General features: G+C 42.4%; 2 protein-coding genes across 3 annotated transcripts in view; both read left to right on the top strand.

The window, feature by feature from the left end:
- Tdrd1 (tudor domain containing 1) overlaps positions 1-4,410 on the top strand; it is a 46,793-nt gene extending 42,383 nt beyond the window's left edge. Inside the window, exons 23-26 of one of the 2 annotated variants that reach the window (XM_040273077.2) lie at positions 410-553; positions 1,211-1,257; positions 1,338-1,430; positions 3,302-4,410. In XM_040273077.2, coding sequence (XP_040129011.2) covers positions 410-553; positions 1,211-1,257; positions 1,338-1,430 — 284 coding nt within the window. In that variant the 3' untranslated portion in view covers positions 3,302-4,410. Of the gene's footprint in view, positions 1-409; positions 638-1,210; positions 1,258-1,337; positions 1,431-3,301 lie in introns of both variants that reach the window. The other variant, XM_040273076.2, reaches the window with a different exon arrangement.
- A 5,996-nt stretch (positions 4,411-10,406) lies between these two features.
- Positions 10,407-15,468, top strand: part of Vwa2 (von Willebrand factor A domain containing 2) — a 38,843-nt gene continuing 33,781 nt past the window's right edge. The window contains exon 1 of the mRNA XM_040272365.2: positions 10,407-10,961. The gene's annotated coding sequence lies outside the window, so the exon portion shown is untranslated. The remainder of the gene's footprint in view (positions 10,962-15,468) is intronic.

The following is a 15,468-nucleotide window of genomic DNA, read 5'->3' as shown; positions in this document are numbered from 1 at the left end:
AAAAAATACCTAAACCAGCCAAAGTCAGAAAGCCTTTTGTTTATTATCTTAGCTAATTTATCTAACTATAGTCTTTAAAAAGGGACTTGAAAATTATCTGGTGCAATGGTACATACCTGTAATCCCAGTGGCTGGGGAGTCTGAGACAGGAGGATCACAAGTTCAAGGCCAGCCTTAGCAACTTAATGAAGCCCTAAGTAACTTAGTGAGACCCTGTCTCAAATAAAAAGGCTGGGATGCGGCTCAGTGGTTAAGCACTCCTAGGTTTAATCCCTGGTGTGTGTGTGTATATATATATATATGTATATATATATGTATGTGTGTGTATGTGTGTGTATATATGTGTGTGTGTGTGTGTGTGTGTGTGTGTATATATATATATATATATTAATCTTCAATTTTTTTCCAGGACTGATGGAGTTGAATGGAAGCTGTTCTCAATTAATGATAGAGCTACTAAAAAATTTCATGTTGAATCAGAATGTAATGCTTTCCGTGAAAGGAATTATTAAGAATGTTCATACAGTGTCGGTGGAGAAGTGTTCTGAGAATGGTACTGTCAATGTGGCTGATAAGCTGGTGATGTATGGGCTGGCAAAAAACATCACATCTAAAAAGCAAAGTGCTTTAAATAAAGGTATTTCTTCAGGTGTGATTAATACCAGATGTAAGTGTAACCAGGAGCAGAGATGGTCACTTTAGTTGACCTGATCTTCCTCATTCTGTGTGGCCACAGTTGCTACCACCACCTCCTCCATAAATCCCTTGGAAGGGCTCCGTTGCCACCTCGGGCCACCTTGGTGGGAGCAGTCCTGTTCCAGGGAGTCCATAGGGCAGCTCAGCAGCATTGTTCTGGGAGTTAAGCTTTGAAGTGTCTCACCTTCTGCCCAGGCCTTCCTTCAGGTTCACTTTTGATCCTACTCAAAATGAGATCTCAAGTTTGGGATTGGCTTATCCTGGTATTTCTACAGTGTTTGACAGACCTGTCCTTGCCCACCAGAGGTCCCCTATAGGTGGTGATAGGATCTGACCCTTGCAGTGTGGGTGTTAATTTGTATTTAACAAACAAACAGAAAAACACCCAGATGGGTGGATTGTGTTCTCTGTATTTGGAACCCAGCCATAGGGGCAGATAGATATCTGTTGAGATCTAGGTTTTTCTTGTTATTCATGTTGGATATTATCTAAAGGCTTTCTTTTTTTCTTTTAGAAAAGATGCACAGGATGAATTGCTGCTGTACACAGTTGCAGAAACAAGTGGGTAAAATTTCCTTTAAGTAAATGTTTGTTCTTAACAGTTTTAGAAATGAAACTACTGTTTTCTTTCTCATCCATAGGTTGAAAAACATGAGCAGATTCTTCTCTTCCTTTTAAACAATCCAACTAATCAAAATAAATTTATTGAAATGAAAAAACTGCTAAAAAGTTAAGTAAGTGAAGTTTGATGTTTTTGCCACTCCTGTTATTGCCAGTCAGCGGCTGTGCTGTTGGGGGCGGGGGTTGGGGTAGGGGGGCTGATGGAGTGACTCTTGGGACAGCTGTGCTTGACTTTTAAAAAAAAAAATTTTTTTTAGTTATCAGTGGACCTTTGTTTATTCATTTATTTTTATGTGGTGCTGAGGATTGAATCCAGTGCCTCACACATGTAAGGCAAGGGCTCTACCACAGAGCCACAACCCCAGCCCCATGCCTTATTTTAGATGCGATGATCTGAGTTTGGCTGGGATGCTCTTGCTGTATCCCGAGGTCTGATCTGATGTTTTCCCTCTGATGCTCCTCGTGGGTCTGAGCCCAGAATTGTGGGTTCTCCTGCCCTTTCCCTGTTACTGATATGTGGGAGGATTGTCATGAGGTGAGGTTTAGCCTCAAAATCCTCATGGCCCAAATTGAATCATCTCAGATCCTCACAGTGCACACCACTACCATTAAGATTGGCACCTTTTGTGAAGAGGACCTGAAGGGTGTGGAACGGAATGCTGATGCACAGAAACAGATTCCATTTTAAAATGAAACATTGCCTCCTCTTGGGGCTGTAGGTGACTCCAGTGTTTAAAGAAAACATTGCTGACTCTAAACTGGTAGTTCCCCCACTTTTTGACTGTCTGGGACCCTTTGTCCTAAGATTGCTCTCAGAAATTACTCTATGATAAATGGTAATTAAAACTTATGATCAAAATGGAATTGTCCTCCTTGTAATTGATATAATTGGGTTGATGTAATAAAAGCAAAGGAGCTTTGCTCACTTCGTGCCTAGGCTTTGATTAGTCCAAGTGTGATTTTTGTTGGGCCATTTGGAGATCGCCCAAGAGGCTGCTCTTTGTGATTGTCTTGTGGGTGTGGTTGCTCTCAGGTAGGAACCAACAGTGTTCAAACATTTCCCATGTGCTAATGTACTTACTATGTATGTTTTTAAGAAAGTTACTGCTGCATTGTAAGCTCAGTGTCATTAATGCAGGAACAACGGTTTTGATTCTCAAAATTTATTTCCTTTGCAAATTTTGGGTTGTTTCTAGTAAGTGATGACTTAACAGTTGCAATTATAACTTTCAATTCTTTCTAATACATTAAGCTTTAGTATTGGCTGCTTTTTTTGTGACACAAAGTCACATGCTTGATCTCTACAGTACCCTTCAAATAAAAGTAGTCCTTATTTTAAGGATGAGGAAGCTGGGGTTCGCAGATGCACAAGATCATGTACACAGCCTAAAGACTAGCATTTATGCCTAAAAGCTGAGTTCTCTCTACTGCCCTTGACTGCAGTCTGCATGTTGTGCTACAGCATCTTTATAGATTAGATCACTTCTATAGGAATAAAATTAGGGGGTTATACTAGAAAAAATTGCATACACGGTTGCTTAAGCAAACGCAGTTGAATATTTACTCTTATATTAGTCTTCCTAGGGGAAGAGAATATTTTAAAAAGGTAAGTATTATATCATCTTTGGAGGAATTTATTAGTTGATAATTGTAAATTGTCAAAATAGGGGTGCTGTGGTGGGTGATCAGAACACAACATTTTGAAATATATTGCTCAAAAGTGATAAATTCTTTAACATACAAGTTAATATCAAATACTTTTTATGTTTGAAGGAGAGTGCTAGCAGCTGTTTTTATTTGTGAAGGGTAGTATGAACAGCTCTACACACTGGTGGTGAGCTTTTTTAACTGACAGATTTGATTTAAATGTGCAGTTTCAGTTGAAGGTGAATGTTTGGTTTGCTTGTGCTTAAAATAGAAATTAAGAACCATAGTGATTGAGCTTTTATATAAAGTATAACTATGGTTGATTTTTCTCTTTCAGGAACAGTGTCTTTTGGAAATAAACATGAGAAAGGAAACAATGAAAACTAGACTTGAGAAAAAGCTTTGCATCTTGTGTGTGTTTTAATGGAACCTTTTCTTTTTCTTTAATGACCTTTTTTGCCTCCATTTTTGCTTGCTTACCATTGTTCTCTTAGGTTGCTAGCCCCCCACCCTTTCTTCCCACCAAATAAGTCTTGGAAAGAAGAGTCATAGCAAATTCATGGGGATGCCTGGAAAGGATATGTAGGGCTTTCCACTGTGTATATATAACTTTTTTTTTTTTTCATTTTACGTGCTTGGGATTGAACCCAGGGCCTCACGCATGCTAGGCAAGTGCTCTACCACTGAGCCATATCTCCAACCCTGTAACTTTTTATTACTTAGAAGAACTAAAGGAAAAAATATAGTTCTGTGTTAATTTGGATAAATCTAATGGGTAGATATAGGAGCTTTGTCATTTTCTGTGTTTGAGATGTTTCCTAATATTCCCTGTGCTCCCTGTCATCATCTGCCTCTTCCACATAATAAATGTTCTTTGGTTCCTTGCACCTTTAGCGTCTGCTCTTTTCCTGTCCATCCTGTGAGGGCTCCAGCTTCTTCTAACCATTTTCCATCAGATTGCTTTTCTTTTAGCCTTTAGGCAGGAGTCTGTCCCAGAGCTGTGGACCACTCCACTGGGAAGGGACTTTTTCTTTTCCTCCTCCTGTATTCTTCCAAATCTGTACCCAGTTAGATTTTTACTATAGAAAGAATTTACTGTTTTCTGAAGCACAAATATAGTTATCAATTCAAGTTTAAAAACTGAGAGTGTATATTTTTCTTGAAGCACATAATGTTAAATTCTCCTAAATTTACATTGCATAATTATGGGCAAGCTGACTTGGGAATTTCCCCATGATGTAAGTACCAGACTATGACAACTTTGTGTGTTGTCACCAATACAAAGGTCTGGTTTTTGTTGTTTTTGCATTTACTGATAATGTGTGTCAGTTGTTCTGTTATATTTAAATGGAATTTCCTCACATAAAAAGTTGTTCGGATGTTGATGTGCTTCTATTTTGATAAAAGTTTGTGCTGCTTTGCCCAATAAAGTCCTCCGCTTGTCAACCAGCCTCCTCTTTCCTGTTGCTGGCATCTGCTCACTTCCCTTTCTTTTGCGCACCCCAGAGCACTGAACCCTCGGCTTGCTCACCCTGTGCACTCACTCCAACCAGGGTGGAAAGGCACCTGGCCCTGTGCAGTCCCCAAATTGGCTGTTTAATTATAGAAAACTAGGGGAGCTACTGGAAGAACATAGAAAAATGTGAGTCAAAGTTCTTCGGATCCCAATGTTGTATGATATGGACTAGACATTTGAATAGAAGTTATTTTATTTAAAGGGAATTTTTTACTTTGTTTTATTTTGTTTTGGTACTGGAATTAAACCTAGTGGTACTTTATCACTGAGCCACATCCCTAGCCCTTTTTAAAAGATATATATTTATTTTTTAGTTGTAGATGGACATAATACATTTATTTTCATATGGTGCTGAGGATCGAACCCAGGGCCTCGCACATGCTAGGTGAGCGCTCTACCACTGAGCCACAACCCAGCCCCACTTTTTTGTTTTTTTGAGATAGGGTCTCACTAGAGTTCTGAGGCTTGCCTTGAACTTGCCATTCTCCTGCCTTGTCTCCTGAATTGCGGGGATGACAGGCATATGCCATCAACCCAGCTTAAAGGGCATTTTATATTATTTGGTGGTTGAGCCATATACCTTTTTCCAAAAAAGACAAATATCACCTGTAGCAGTAGCTTTATAGAGGTGGGGACTGAACGTCTGACTCTGGATTCATTTGAGATACTTAGTAGGTGTTTCTTATTTTAATATGCCAGCTATAAGTTTCATTCAACAAATCCTGAGATCCATTTATGTACCTGACATTGTGGGAGGTGCTGGATTCGTTGTTTCATAGGCCTCATTTAGGGCCCTGCTAACCATATGCACCGATTCTGGTCTTTGGTTCCCTGAAGACTATCTGGTTTTGTCATGAGTATAATAGAACTGAGACCATGTGTCCAAATAAAGGTTATTCCTGGGTGGAGGCCTTATAAATATTGACATAAATCTTATCTAGCTTGCTCAGGAAGAGCTTTTTGTCATATAGATTAAACTGAACTCCCAGGGAGTAACGGGGAAAGGCCCTATTCCCGTATATCTTATGTTTTGCTAGAATTGTTTTGCTGCAGTAGCTAGAAATAAAAAAAGCTCAACTGTGAATAAGGATAATTAACATTTTGAAATTGAACTCTTCCAATAAAATAAATGTTCTAGAAACCAACACATGAGATTCCTTACCAGCAGGACCCTATGCTGCCAGATTCCCAGAGTTTAAATCTTTATTAGAGGGCCAGCTGATATTAGTGGGGTGGCCGAGTGGCACGTGGAGTTCTGGGAGTAGCCAAAGAGGACATCCAGGCTCCTCAGCAGTCTATGTGGTTCTGTAGCCCATACTACACCAAGCAGTTTTCACCAAACACATAAGGAAGGTTCTTGAAGGTGGTTTTTGTTTTTCTAGATAAAGGAACTGGAAGGCAGTCTGTAGTTGTAAATTTGTAGATGGAGGGAGTGGGGGAATGATTTTGCCTGCTGGGATTAAAGTGGTGTTGGATTGGCACTGAGATAGATCACTGCCCACCTGCACAGATCCCTTCCAGAATTAGTTCAGTGAGTACTTAAAGCATACATGTGTGGAAACTAAACAGATTTGGAAAAGAAATGGTAACAGCAGAAGTGAATTGACAGTATGATATAGAGCACATAGCATTTTGGAATGTTGGTTGAGTGACTGTTACCCAAGACTTTGCCTTTATAGAAACTTCGTGTTTGCTTGATTCAGAAAGAATCACATTAGGGACTACAAATTGGTGCAACCACTATGGAAAGCAGTATGGAGTTTCCTCAGAAAACCTGGAATAGAATGCCACTCCTAGATTTATGCCCAAAGGACTTGATGCAGCCACATCAATGTTTATAGCAGCTCAATTCACCATAGCAAAACTATGGAATCAACTTAGGTGTCCTTCAACATATGAATGGATAAAGAAACTGTGGTATATATACACAATGGAATATTACTCGGCCTTAAAGAAGAATGAAATTATGCCATCTTCTTTTTTTTTTTTTTTTTTTTTTTTTTTTTTTAAAGAGAGAGTGAGAGAGGAGAGAGAGTGAGAGAGAGAGAGAGAGAATTTTTAATATTTATTTTTTAGTTCTCGGCGGACACAACATCTTTGTTGGTATGTGGTGCTGAGGATCGAACCTGGGCCACACGCATGCGAGGCGAGTGCGCTACCGCTTGAGCCACATCCCCAGCCCCGCCATCTTCTAGTAAATGGATGGTACTAGAGAATATCATTCTAAGTAACAAGCCAATCCCAAAGAACCAATAGCTGAATATTTTCTCTGATATATGGATGCTAATTCACAATGGGGGATGGCTAGGGAAGAATAAAGTTGAATGAAGGGGAGGGGAGGAGATGTGGAAGATAGGAACAATAATAGAATGAATTGGACATTATTACCCTATACACATACATAATTACATGATCCGTGTAACTCTACATCACATACAACCAGAAGAATGAGAAGTTATACTCCATTTATATATGATGTGTCAAAATGCATTCTTTCATGTATTATTAATCAGAGCAAATTTTAAAAGTTAACAAATAAAATATATTATCTCTTAATTGTTTTTGGAAGGAGTATTTATTAAACTTTATTTGTATAACCAAAGTTCTAATGGTTTTAAAAGTACTAGTGCTGGATGGGAAGGCATTTCTTTAGTTTGGAAAGACAGGTCATGAAGCATCCTAGTGGGGAAAAGAAGCCTATTTTCTTAGTGTAAATTGCTGTGTCTGGATGGTGTTTAGGATGGGGATTGTGACTACTGTGTGTGTGAGTTACCACTTTGTAATTTACCATTTCTGCTGCGGCATTACATCAGTCCTGTGCTACAGGTTGCCCCTTAGTAGGCTAAAAATGTCTGCACAGACAGCCTTAAAGTTGGTCTGCTTATTTATGTATCTCTTAGAGACAAAGCGTTTAATAGTGTTTTAAAATTATTTCCTTTACAAAAAAATAGTTTTAAATGTTATTATATATCTCTGATGTTTGCAAAGCATTTTGTATTATAAATTAAGTTGGATTAAACACAATAAAGAAAATGAAAAAAAAAAGCATCACATTCCTCAAAAGCAAATCCAGCATCACTTTATGCATAATTCTCCTGTTTTATGGAGGAACTGGGAAGTGCGTTATCACTTTTAGAACAATCTGTGTCTTCCAAGCCCAGGGGTCTTAGCTCTGAGATGGCATCATCTCTCCTCCTGTCTCCACCACAATTTAGTTCTTAGCTCCACAGCTGGTGGTGTAGTTTAGTCTGCTGCCTGCAGAGTCCTTGGGGATCAGGCCTTTTGTTTCCTCCAGGATGGCCGCTTTGCCATTTATTGGGCATTGTTTCCTGTTCTTTGACTTCTCAACAAGGCTCCGATTAGTGGCTGCTCTGGTTCCGGGGAGTGCGGAACTTTGCAGGTGTGTACAGCATCCTTTGCAACTGTTGTGTTTATGTGTACTTTCCTCATTTTGGGGACTGGATGCAAGGAATCTGGTTGGGGTTCCACAGGGTTCAGAATCACCATATCCATTGTACTTTATAGGTCAGGAAACTGAGAAATCAAAAGCGTTTTTTTTTTTTCTGTGTTACAGGTCCAACAGGGGAACTGGTTGGGGAACCCCAGACCACTTCATCTCCAAAGCTGTGGTCATTCTATTACACTGGGCGCCTGCTGATGCCTGAAACCAAGTGCTGAAGTCTTCATTTATCTTTTCATAGATCTTAAAATCATCTCTGTGCCTTGAAACATCGTGAACAAGGGAAGAGGGCATTGACATAATTCACATTTTGAAAGGACATTTACATATAAATTACCAGGCACTGGGTTTGAGGAAGTGAATAAGGCAAAAGTTCTCAGAAGCAAGGAGCTCATGACTCCACCCTCCAGGATGGTGGCCCTTCATGACTTAATTTTAAAATTTCCATAAGTCTTTACAAAGGAAGGATTGCTGTGGATGATGAAAGTAGCCACACAGCGTCTCTGTATAAAAAGCCCTCACCCCTGCAAGTGGCCCACTCCCTACTTGCAGAGCTTGGGCCACCTGCTTTTTCTCTTCCCACATGAAATCTGAAAGGCATGGGGGCAGACGAGGCTCAGCTGATGCTTTGATGAGAAATTCACAGCAACTGTTATCTCCACCCGTATTTATACTTCTAGCTCTTCATCAGGGAATGCAGATGTGAAATGCCCCCAATTTAAGGCAGATCAAAAATGTTAGGAATGCCCAGGATGGAAATACAGATTCTCTAAACTCATTAGGCAAAAGTTTAGAGCAATGTTAACCAGCATGGATGGGGGAGAGGGGTTGTCAGTGGTGGACTGTCCACTTTTTATTAGGACCCCATTCTGCCCCTCTCACACCTATCTGGAGGTGTGAGAGGTCACTCACCACATGGGGCTGTTGAGCACTCAATGTGGCTAGTCCAAACTGAGACGTGCTATATGTGGAAATATATACAATAGAATTTTAAAGATAGTATAAAAAATCTCTATTACATGTTTGTATAGTGTTTTTCATCTATGAATTTATCTTACCAAAATGTATTTCACCTGTTTCACTTTTTAATATGGCCACTAAAGTATTCAAAATTCCACATGTGTCTTGCATTGCATTTCTTGTAAACAACACAGATTTTTAGAGGCAGAGACCATTCTTCCCTGGTGTTTAGACCCATGTTCTCTTACAGAGTGACATACTGGCATATTGTGTATGCTGTCTGAAGTGACCCTGTTTCTTTTTGTTTTTTGGTATTGTTGCCCCCCACCACCACCACCAATGCTCAGTAGATGTTATCGGGAAGAGTGAATTATGTGAAAATGTCATTTTTCCTCCTCCTTGGTAAGGTTTATCAGGAGCCAGTTTCACTGAGGCCTGTCAATGTCTGGGGGGTTGAAAACCAACTGAGAACTGTAGACTGAAATGCAATGCTTTTCTAATTTTTAAAAAGGAAATGTGTAAAAATAATAAAATTGCGATTCGCCTGATTGACACAGGAATAATGGGGGAGGCCTTGGAAAAGTGGAAGCAAGTCAACTTCCTAGAAGGCAATTTGACAAGATGCATATAATTTCCCAAATTGTATATACCCTGTAGCCTAGAAGTTTACTTTTTTGCAGTTTATTCCAAGGAAACAAGTGGGCTAAAGCACAAAGATATCTAATTACATGATTAAAATTGAAAGTTGAGAGTTCAACAATAGTAGATGGGCTGAGCAAGGTGGCATACACCAATAATCCCAACCATTCAGGAGGCTGAGGCAGGATCTCAAGTTCAAGGCCAGCCTGAGTAATTTAGCAAGACCCTGTCTCTCTCTGTCTTAAAAAACCTGTTATAGTACATTTAGAACATGTAGTGGCTAAAAAGATTTTCAAAAAAGGAAGTGGGTAATATAATGTGTAGTATGGTACAGTAAGGAATGAATAAAATAAGCAGATTTTATATAGGTAGAATAACATTAGAAGAGCACTATAATGTTAACATGATCTCAGTCTGCAGTATAATTCTCGGTGGTTTTATAAATTTGCTTTGCTTACTGATTTTTTTTTTTGCAACGAGTATGCATTATGCAAGGACACTTTTTTGATGAAGTATTAAAATTATAGATTATACAATAATAGCCAACATTCATTAAAGCTTACTTTATACAAAGCATCTGCCAGGCATTGTGCTGTTTTGTCCAATGGTGGTTAATTTTTTTAAAATCAGGCACCCTTTAGACTTAAACAAGGATGCTGGCCGAAAGGTGGACTAATTATCACCCAACTGCAATAATGGGGCAGGCAAGTTAACAAGAGGCAATTGCCTTACAGAAACGATGCCGCTGCGCTCAGAGGCTGGAGGCCCGCACAGAAGCACGCACTTTGCTCATTTGCCCACCTGGGTCAACACCTCGTTAAAAAACGCGAGGGGAGAGGCCAGCGTGGATCCCAGAAGCTCCCGACGCACCACCCTTACTTAAGGGAGCGCCGCCAACTTAGCTGGGTCCCGCTGCGCAGCCCTCCCCGCCTCTCCAGGGAGAGACCAACAGGTGTCCCACGTGGCTGCCACCCCCCAGGGCGTCCCTCCGTGGGTCCGCAGCGCCCCCTGGCCCGAGCCAAGCCCGTGCCTGTCAGCAGAGGGGCCTGGGCGGCGTGCGCTCCTTGCTGCGCTCCGCCCGGTGAGTCACCGCCCGAGTTGGCTCCGCGCTGCCGCTGCCCGAGAGCCCCGCTAGCAGCCTGGCAGGGCGGCGGCCGACGGTTGGCGTCCCTGCGAGGGGGTCCCGGTGCGACCCAGCTGCCCGGACCAGGAGCGCGGAGGCTGCGCCGGCCCGCGCGGGCGTTGCGGGCTTTGTTCGGCTTTGTCTGCGCCCACCTGAGCGCGGCCTTGCCGGGAAGTCGGCGTCCGGGGCAGGAGCGCACCTGGAGCGCGCCTGCCTCGTGTTCCTCGCGGTCCCCCAGGGCCAGCCGCGGAGGTCGTGGGCAGGGACACGCGCGCCGAGCCGAGGGGCGCAGTTCGCAGGTAAGTGTAGGGGCTCAGTGTCTGGGGGGAGGAGAGTGTCGGGTGAAACCCGAGCTGCCTGGCACGGTCGCGGCGCTCCCTTCACTGGTGGCTGCAGAAGGGGACTCGCCTTTTGCAAGAAGGCCCTGGGAACCTGCCCTCCCCCCATTACGGAATATATACAGGTGTTCTGGTGACTTGGAGCGGTTTTCCCTGGCAGCCTAGTGACCCCAGGAAAGTCTGCAAGCAGAACCGGAGAGGGGCCCCCTGCCTGAGAGACTCGCCTAGGGCCTTGGGAAGTTCAGGGAATTTGACTTTACAGGAGGGGAAAAAAGTTCTCCCACTTCCATGCCGCTGTGCCCGCGCGTTCACGCCCCTTCCTGTACACACACACACACACACACACACACACACACACACACACACACACACACACGGAGAAACTTATCTCCGTCACCAGCTCCCCCACCACCCCGACACACACACCCCAACACCCTACTCCCTTCCCTCCTCTGGCTCAGTCTTGCTTTGTGTGCTTCTCTGGGCTGGCTCTTGGCCACACCTGTCTTGTGGGACAGAAAATGGGAGGGCCTCAAAACTGCACCGTGGAAACTTGAACATTGTGGGCACCAGGCAGAAGAGGAAAGGGCACCTCCTGCCTTTGATTGTGGCAAGAGGAGCCTTTGAATGTGGACAGTAAGCAATATGTTGGAATGCTGGATGTCTTGGAGATCTGAATAATTTAAACCTGGATTTTTCAAATAATAAACACCTTTAATTTGTGAACTAGTTTCTCCAGAGAGACCACATTTGTACTTGAGATCTACCAGGTTGTTTGAATTTCACTGATTGTAGACTTTGGAAAGACACAGTGGTGTAGGCTGGAAAGTCGGAGTAGTATTGGGTGGTTTGGGACTGCTTTGATAGTCAAGAGTCATCAGCCTCTGTGTTGACCCGCATTTGTGTGACCCTGGATGAATGAATGAAGGCTAAACTGGACCAGCCTCTGGCCTCTATTAAATCTCAACCCTGGGGGTGAGATGGCACCTGAATCCTGAGGAAACTTCCCTGCCTTATTGAAAACAGCATCTTGTGGATGTTTTTCCCCACCCCTTTGCAGCTCCCTACCGATCACCTGGGCCATGTTGATAACTTGAGTCTGTGTTCTATAGATGTTGTTCAGGTTGGCTTGAAATAAAATCCGTTTTTATGTTTTGGAATTATTTTTTCTGTTGACAAATTAATCAGACCAACTGTAGGACCTCCAGGTGTTTTATAGATTAAGGCCTAAAAATTCAAGGTCTGTTTTGCTCCCAGTGTGACATTATTAAGAAAGGTAAATTGAGAAAAGGCAAGAGACACATCAGAAGAAAACTCGGAGGTATCACTGTATTTGGCAAAGACCCCAGGAATGTCACTTCCTTTCAGCAACCTGAAGCCACTGTTTTCTGTGACTTCCTCTGTCAACATCCAGCTCAGAGCCACCTCCTGGGAGTATAAGAATCTCAGACTAGCTTCCCAGGCAAACCCCGGGGACAGAGGAGTATGACTTCCTTCATCGTCCTCTGTCTAAAAACTATCATCCAGGTATTTTTGATTAAAGCTGGTTTTTGGCCCACCATCCCTCCCTTAAGGAGACTGGGGACCCTTGGCATGCATCGAAGTCAGAGGCTCATTTTTATGGATAAGGAAACTCGATACCCAATTTTAGGTTCATATCAAAATTAAGCATAAGAGAGTTCCCATATCTCCTGTCCCCCTTATACACATCCCTCACCAGACTGGTACATATTTTATAATACAGTGACACATCATTATCACTTGAAGTCCATAGTTTAGCATTTATTCTTGGCGTTGCACAAACATCCTATGGATTTGACATGTACAATGACATGTGTTCTCCATGATATCATAGAGAAGTTTTGCACTGCCTCAAACATCATCTGCCTACTCATTTCTCCTCCCCCAGCCACAATAACTGAGCTTTTTATTATCTCCATAGTTTTTCTTTTCCCAGAATGTCATACAGCTGGAATCATACCTTATGCTTTTCAGATTGTTTTCTTTCACCTAGTGATACACATTTATGCTCAAATTTCTACTTCTGGCTTTTTTGGGGGGTTTTGGGGGGGGAGGGGAAACTCAGTACTGGGGATCAAATGCCAGGGCTTTTTATATAGGGATTGAACCCAGGGGTGCTTAACCACTGAGCCACATCCCCAGCCTTTTCTTTTCTTCTCCTCTTCTCTCTTTCTTCTTTTCTCTCTTCTTTTGTCTTGTCTCTTCTTTTCTCGCCTCTTTTCTTTGCCCGAGTTGCTTTGGTCCTTGCTAAATTGCTGAGGCTGACTTTGAACTCATGATCCTCCATCTTCAGGCTCTTGAGCCACTGAGATTACAATCGTGTGCCACCATGCCTGTCCACAATCATTAACTGGCAGTGGTGACACTGGGGATAAGCTCCTGATGAAAGTACCTTTGGTTAATAATGCCCCTCCTCATTGCATCTTGCAGTTACGAAGGATTTTCATTGCACCCCAATACCTGGAAGTATGCTGGGCACTGGGTAGATGCTCAATAATTTTCAATGGATAAATGAAGTTTCTTATAATTGTATCAATTCTATCAGCAATACTATGAGGCATTTAGAACAATTATCATCAAATATTTGCATTTCACACATCAGTGGATTTAAAAATTAAAATCATTAAAATCATTTTAATGGGGGGGGCTATAATACAATTGCTAATTTTAATTTTCTTCAATTAAGGCTATTTTTTTTAAAAAAAAATCCCTCCCATCATCTACAAGGCTATTGGAGGCTCTGCATGTTCTTTCCCTGCAACTTCCTGTTTCAGCATGGCCCAAAGCAGCCCCTTGGGACAGCTAAAAATGCTTGAAATCTCTCCCCTCCCTTTGCCTTCATCCACTAAGCAGCTCTGGTCTCTGCTTTTCCTCTTCTACCACAGAATTATCTGCCGACTTTCCCTGGGTGTGATTATTATCACTAATCTTCTGCTTCCTGTTCCAAGACCTGCTCTCTCTGACTTTTTATTTTTGTTTTGTTTTCCACATTTTTTAAATTGATGCATTATGGTAGTACACAGTGGTGGGGTTTATTGTTACATATTTGTACATGCACATAATATAACAACATTATTCCTCAATAGTTCCCCTTTCCCTCTCCAAGATCCCTTTTCTCTACTGATCTCCCTTTGATTTTCATGAGACCCAGCCTTCTTTCCCTATTTCCTCTCTAGCTTCCACATGGGAGATAACACAGGACCCTTGACCTGGTTGGGCTTATTTTGCTTAACATAATGTTGTCAAATTCCATCCATTTTCCTGCATATGACATAATTTCATTCTTCTTTGTAGCTGAATAAGACTTCATTGTGTATACATGCCACATTTGCTTTATCCCTTCATCCAGCAATGGCCACCTTGGCTGGTTCCGTAGTTTGGCTATTGTGAATTGTGCTGCCATAAGCATGCCAAGCCCTGCTCTTGACCTGGGTTTCTGAGAGTTCAAATTAGGTAACCTGGTTCTTGTCCCAGGGGCCTTTAGTTTGGGGTGTCGTGGAATTCTGGCAACAACCTTTTCAGGTAAAGAAGTGGGTGGTGTCACTGCATTGTACAGAAGGAAATTGAGAGACTGAAGTGAAAGAATTAACCAGAAAAGTTCATGTGCAGTTATGATGTCTGAGCACTGCTCCTTCCACTCCACCAGGGTACTGCGCCCTTCTCATGGCTGAGATCTGGGCTGGACTCCAAGTATGTGGTTTGCTAGCTCTGTGGCCTTGAGCCCCACCTTCTCCAAGATTGTTTTCCTCTTCTATAAAAATGGAGACGATAACATCTACCTTACAGGGTTACGGATTTTGTTCAGCGAAACATGTTAAATGTAATAACCTTTTGACATCATTGATTTAGAAAAGGAGCGTCTACCGTTTAGCAAGGACTTTCCCACACTGCCTCACTGGGTCCTTTACAACGAGTCTGTGAAACCCAGATGCTCCCCATGCGACAGATGGAAACTGGGGCAGGGGAGGTTGTTGCTTGCGAAGTCACCCAGCTGCTAGAAAGAGCTGGGCTGGAGTTCTCTTTCGGTACTTCCAGTTCTGTGTGTGTATTCCCCCACAACTCGGAATTCTCCAGAGTTCCACTACAGGGAATTTGGGTCCTCGGCAACGTAAAGCATTTCAAATATCAGCCAAACATGAAGATCTATTGTCTAAAACTGTCTCTTAGCAGGCGCAGGGAAAGTGAGAGACCCTGGATTGATACCCAAGGAATCCAAAATGGCACAACGTTCACCCCTTGGTGCTGGCTTTTGGTTGACAGTATGTTGTGTTCTGGAAACTTGCTGATTCTTTTAGGGAGACCGTGACACTTCCTGGGTAGCTTTTAAAATGCTCTAACTGGGCATGGTGGTGCATGCCTGTAGTCCCAACTATTTGGAAAGCTGAGGCAGGGGGATCATGGGAGCCCAGGAATTCAGGGCCATCCTGGGCAATGTAGTGAGACCCTG

This window comes from Ictidomys tridecemlineatus, chromosome 1, assembly GCF_052094955.1.
Source record: "Ictidomys tridecemlineatus isolate mIctTri1 chromosome 1, mIctTri1.hap1, whole genome shotgun sequence".
Lineage (NCBI taxonomy): Eukaryota > Metazoa > Chordata > Mammalia > Rodentia > Sciuridae > Ictidomys > Ictidomys tridecemlineatus.
This window is presented reverse-complemented; position numbering and strand designations above follow the sequence as displayed.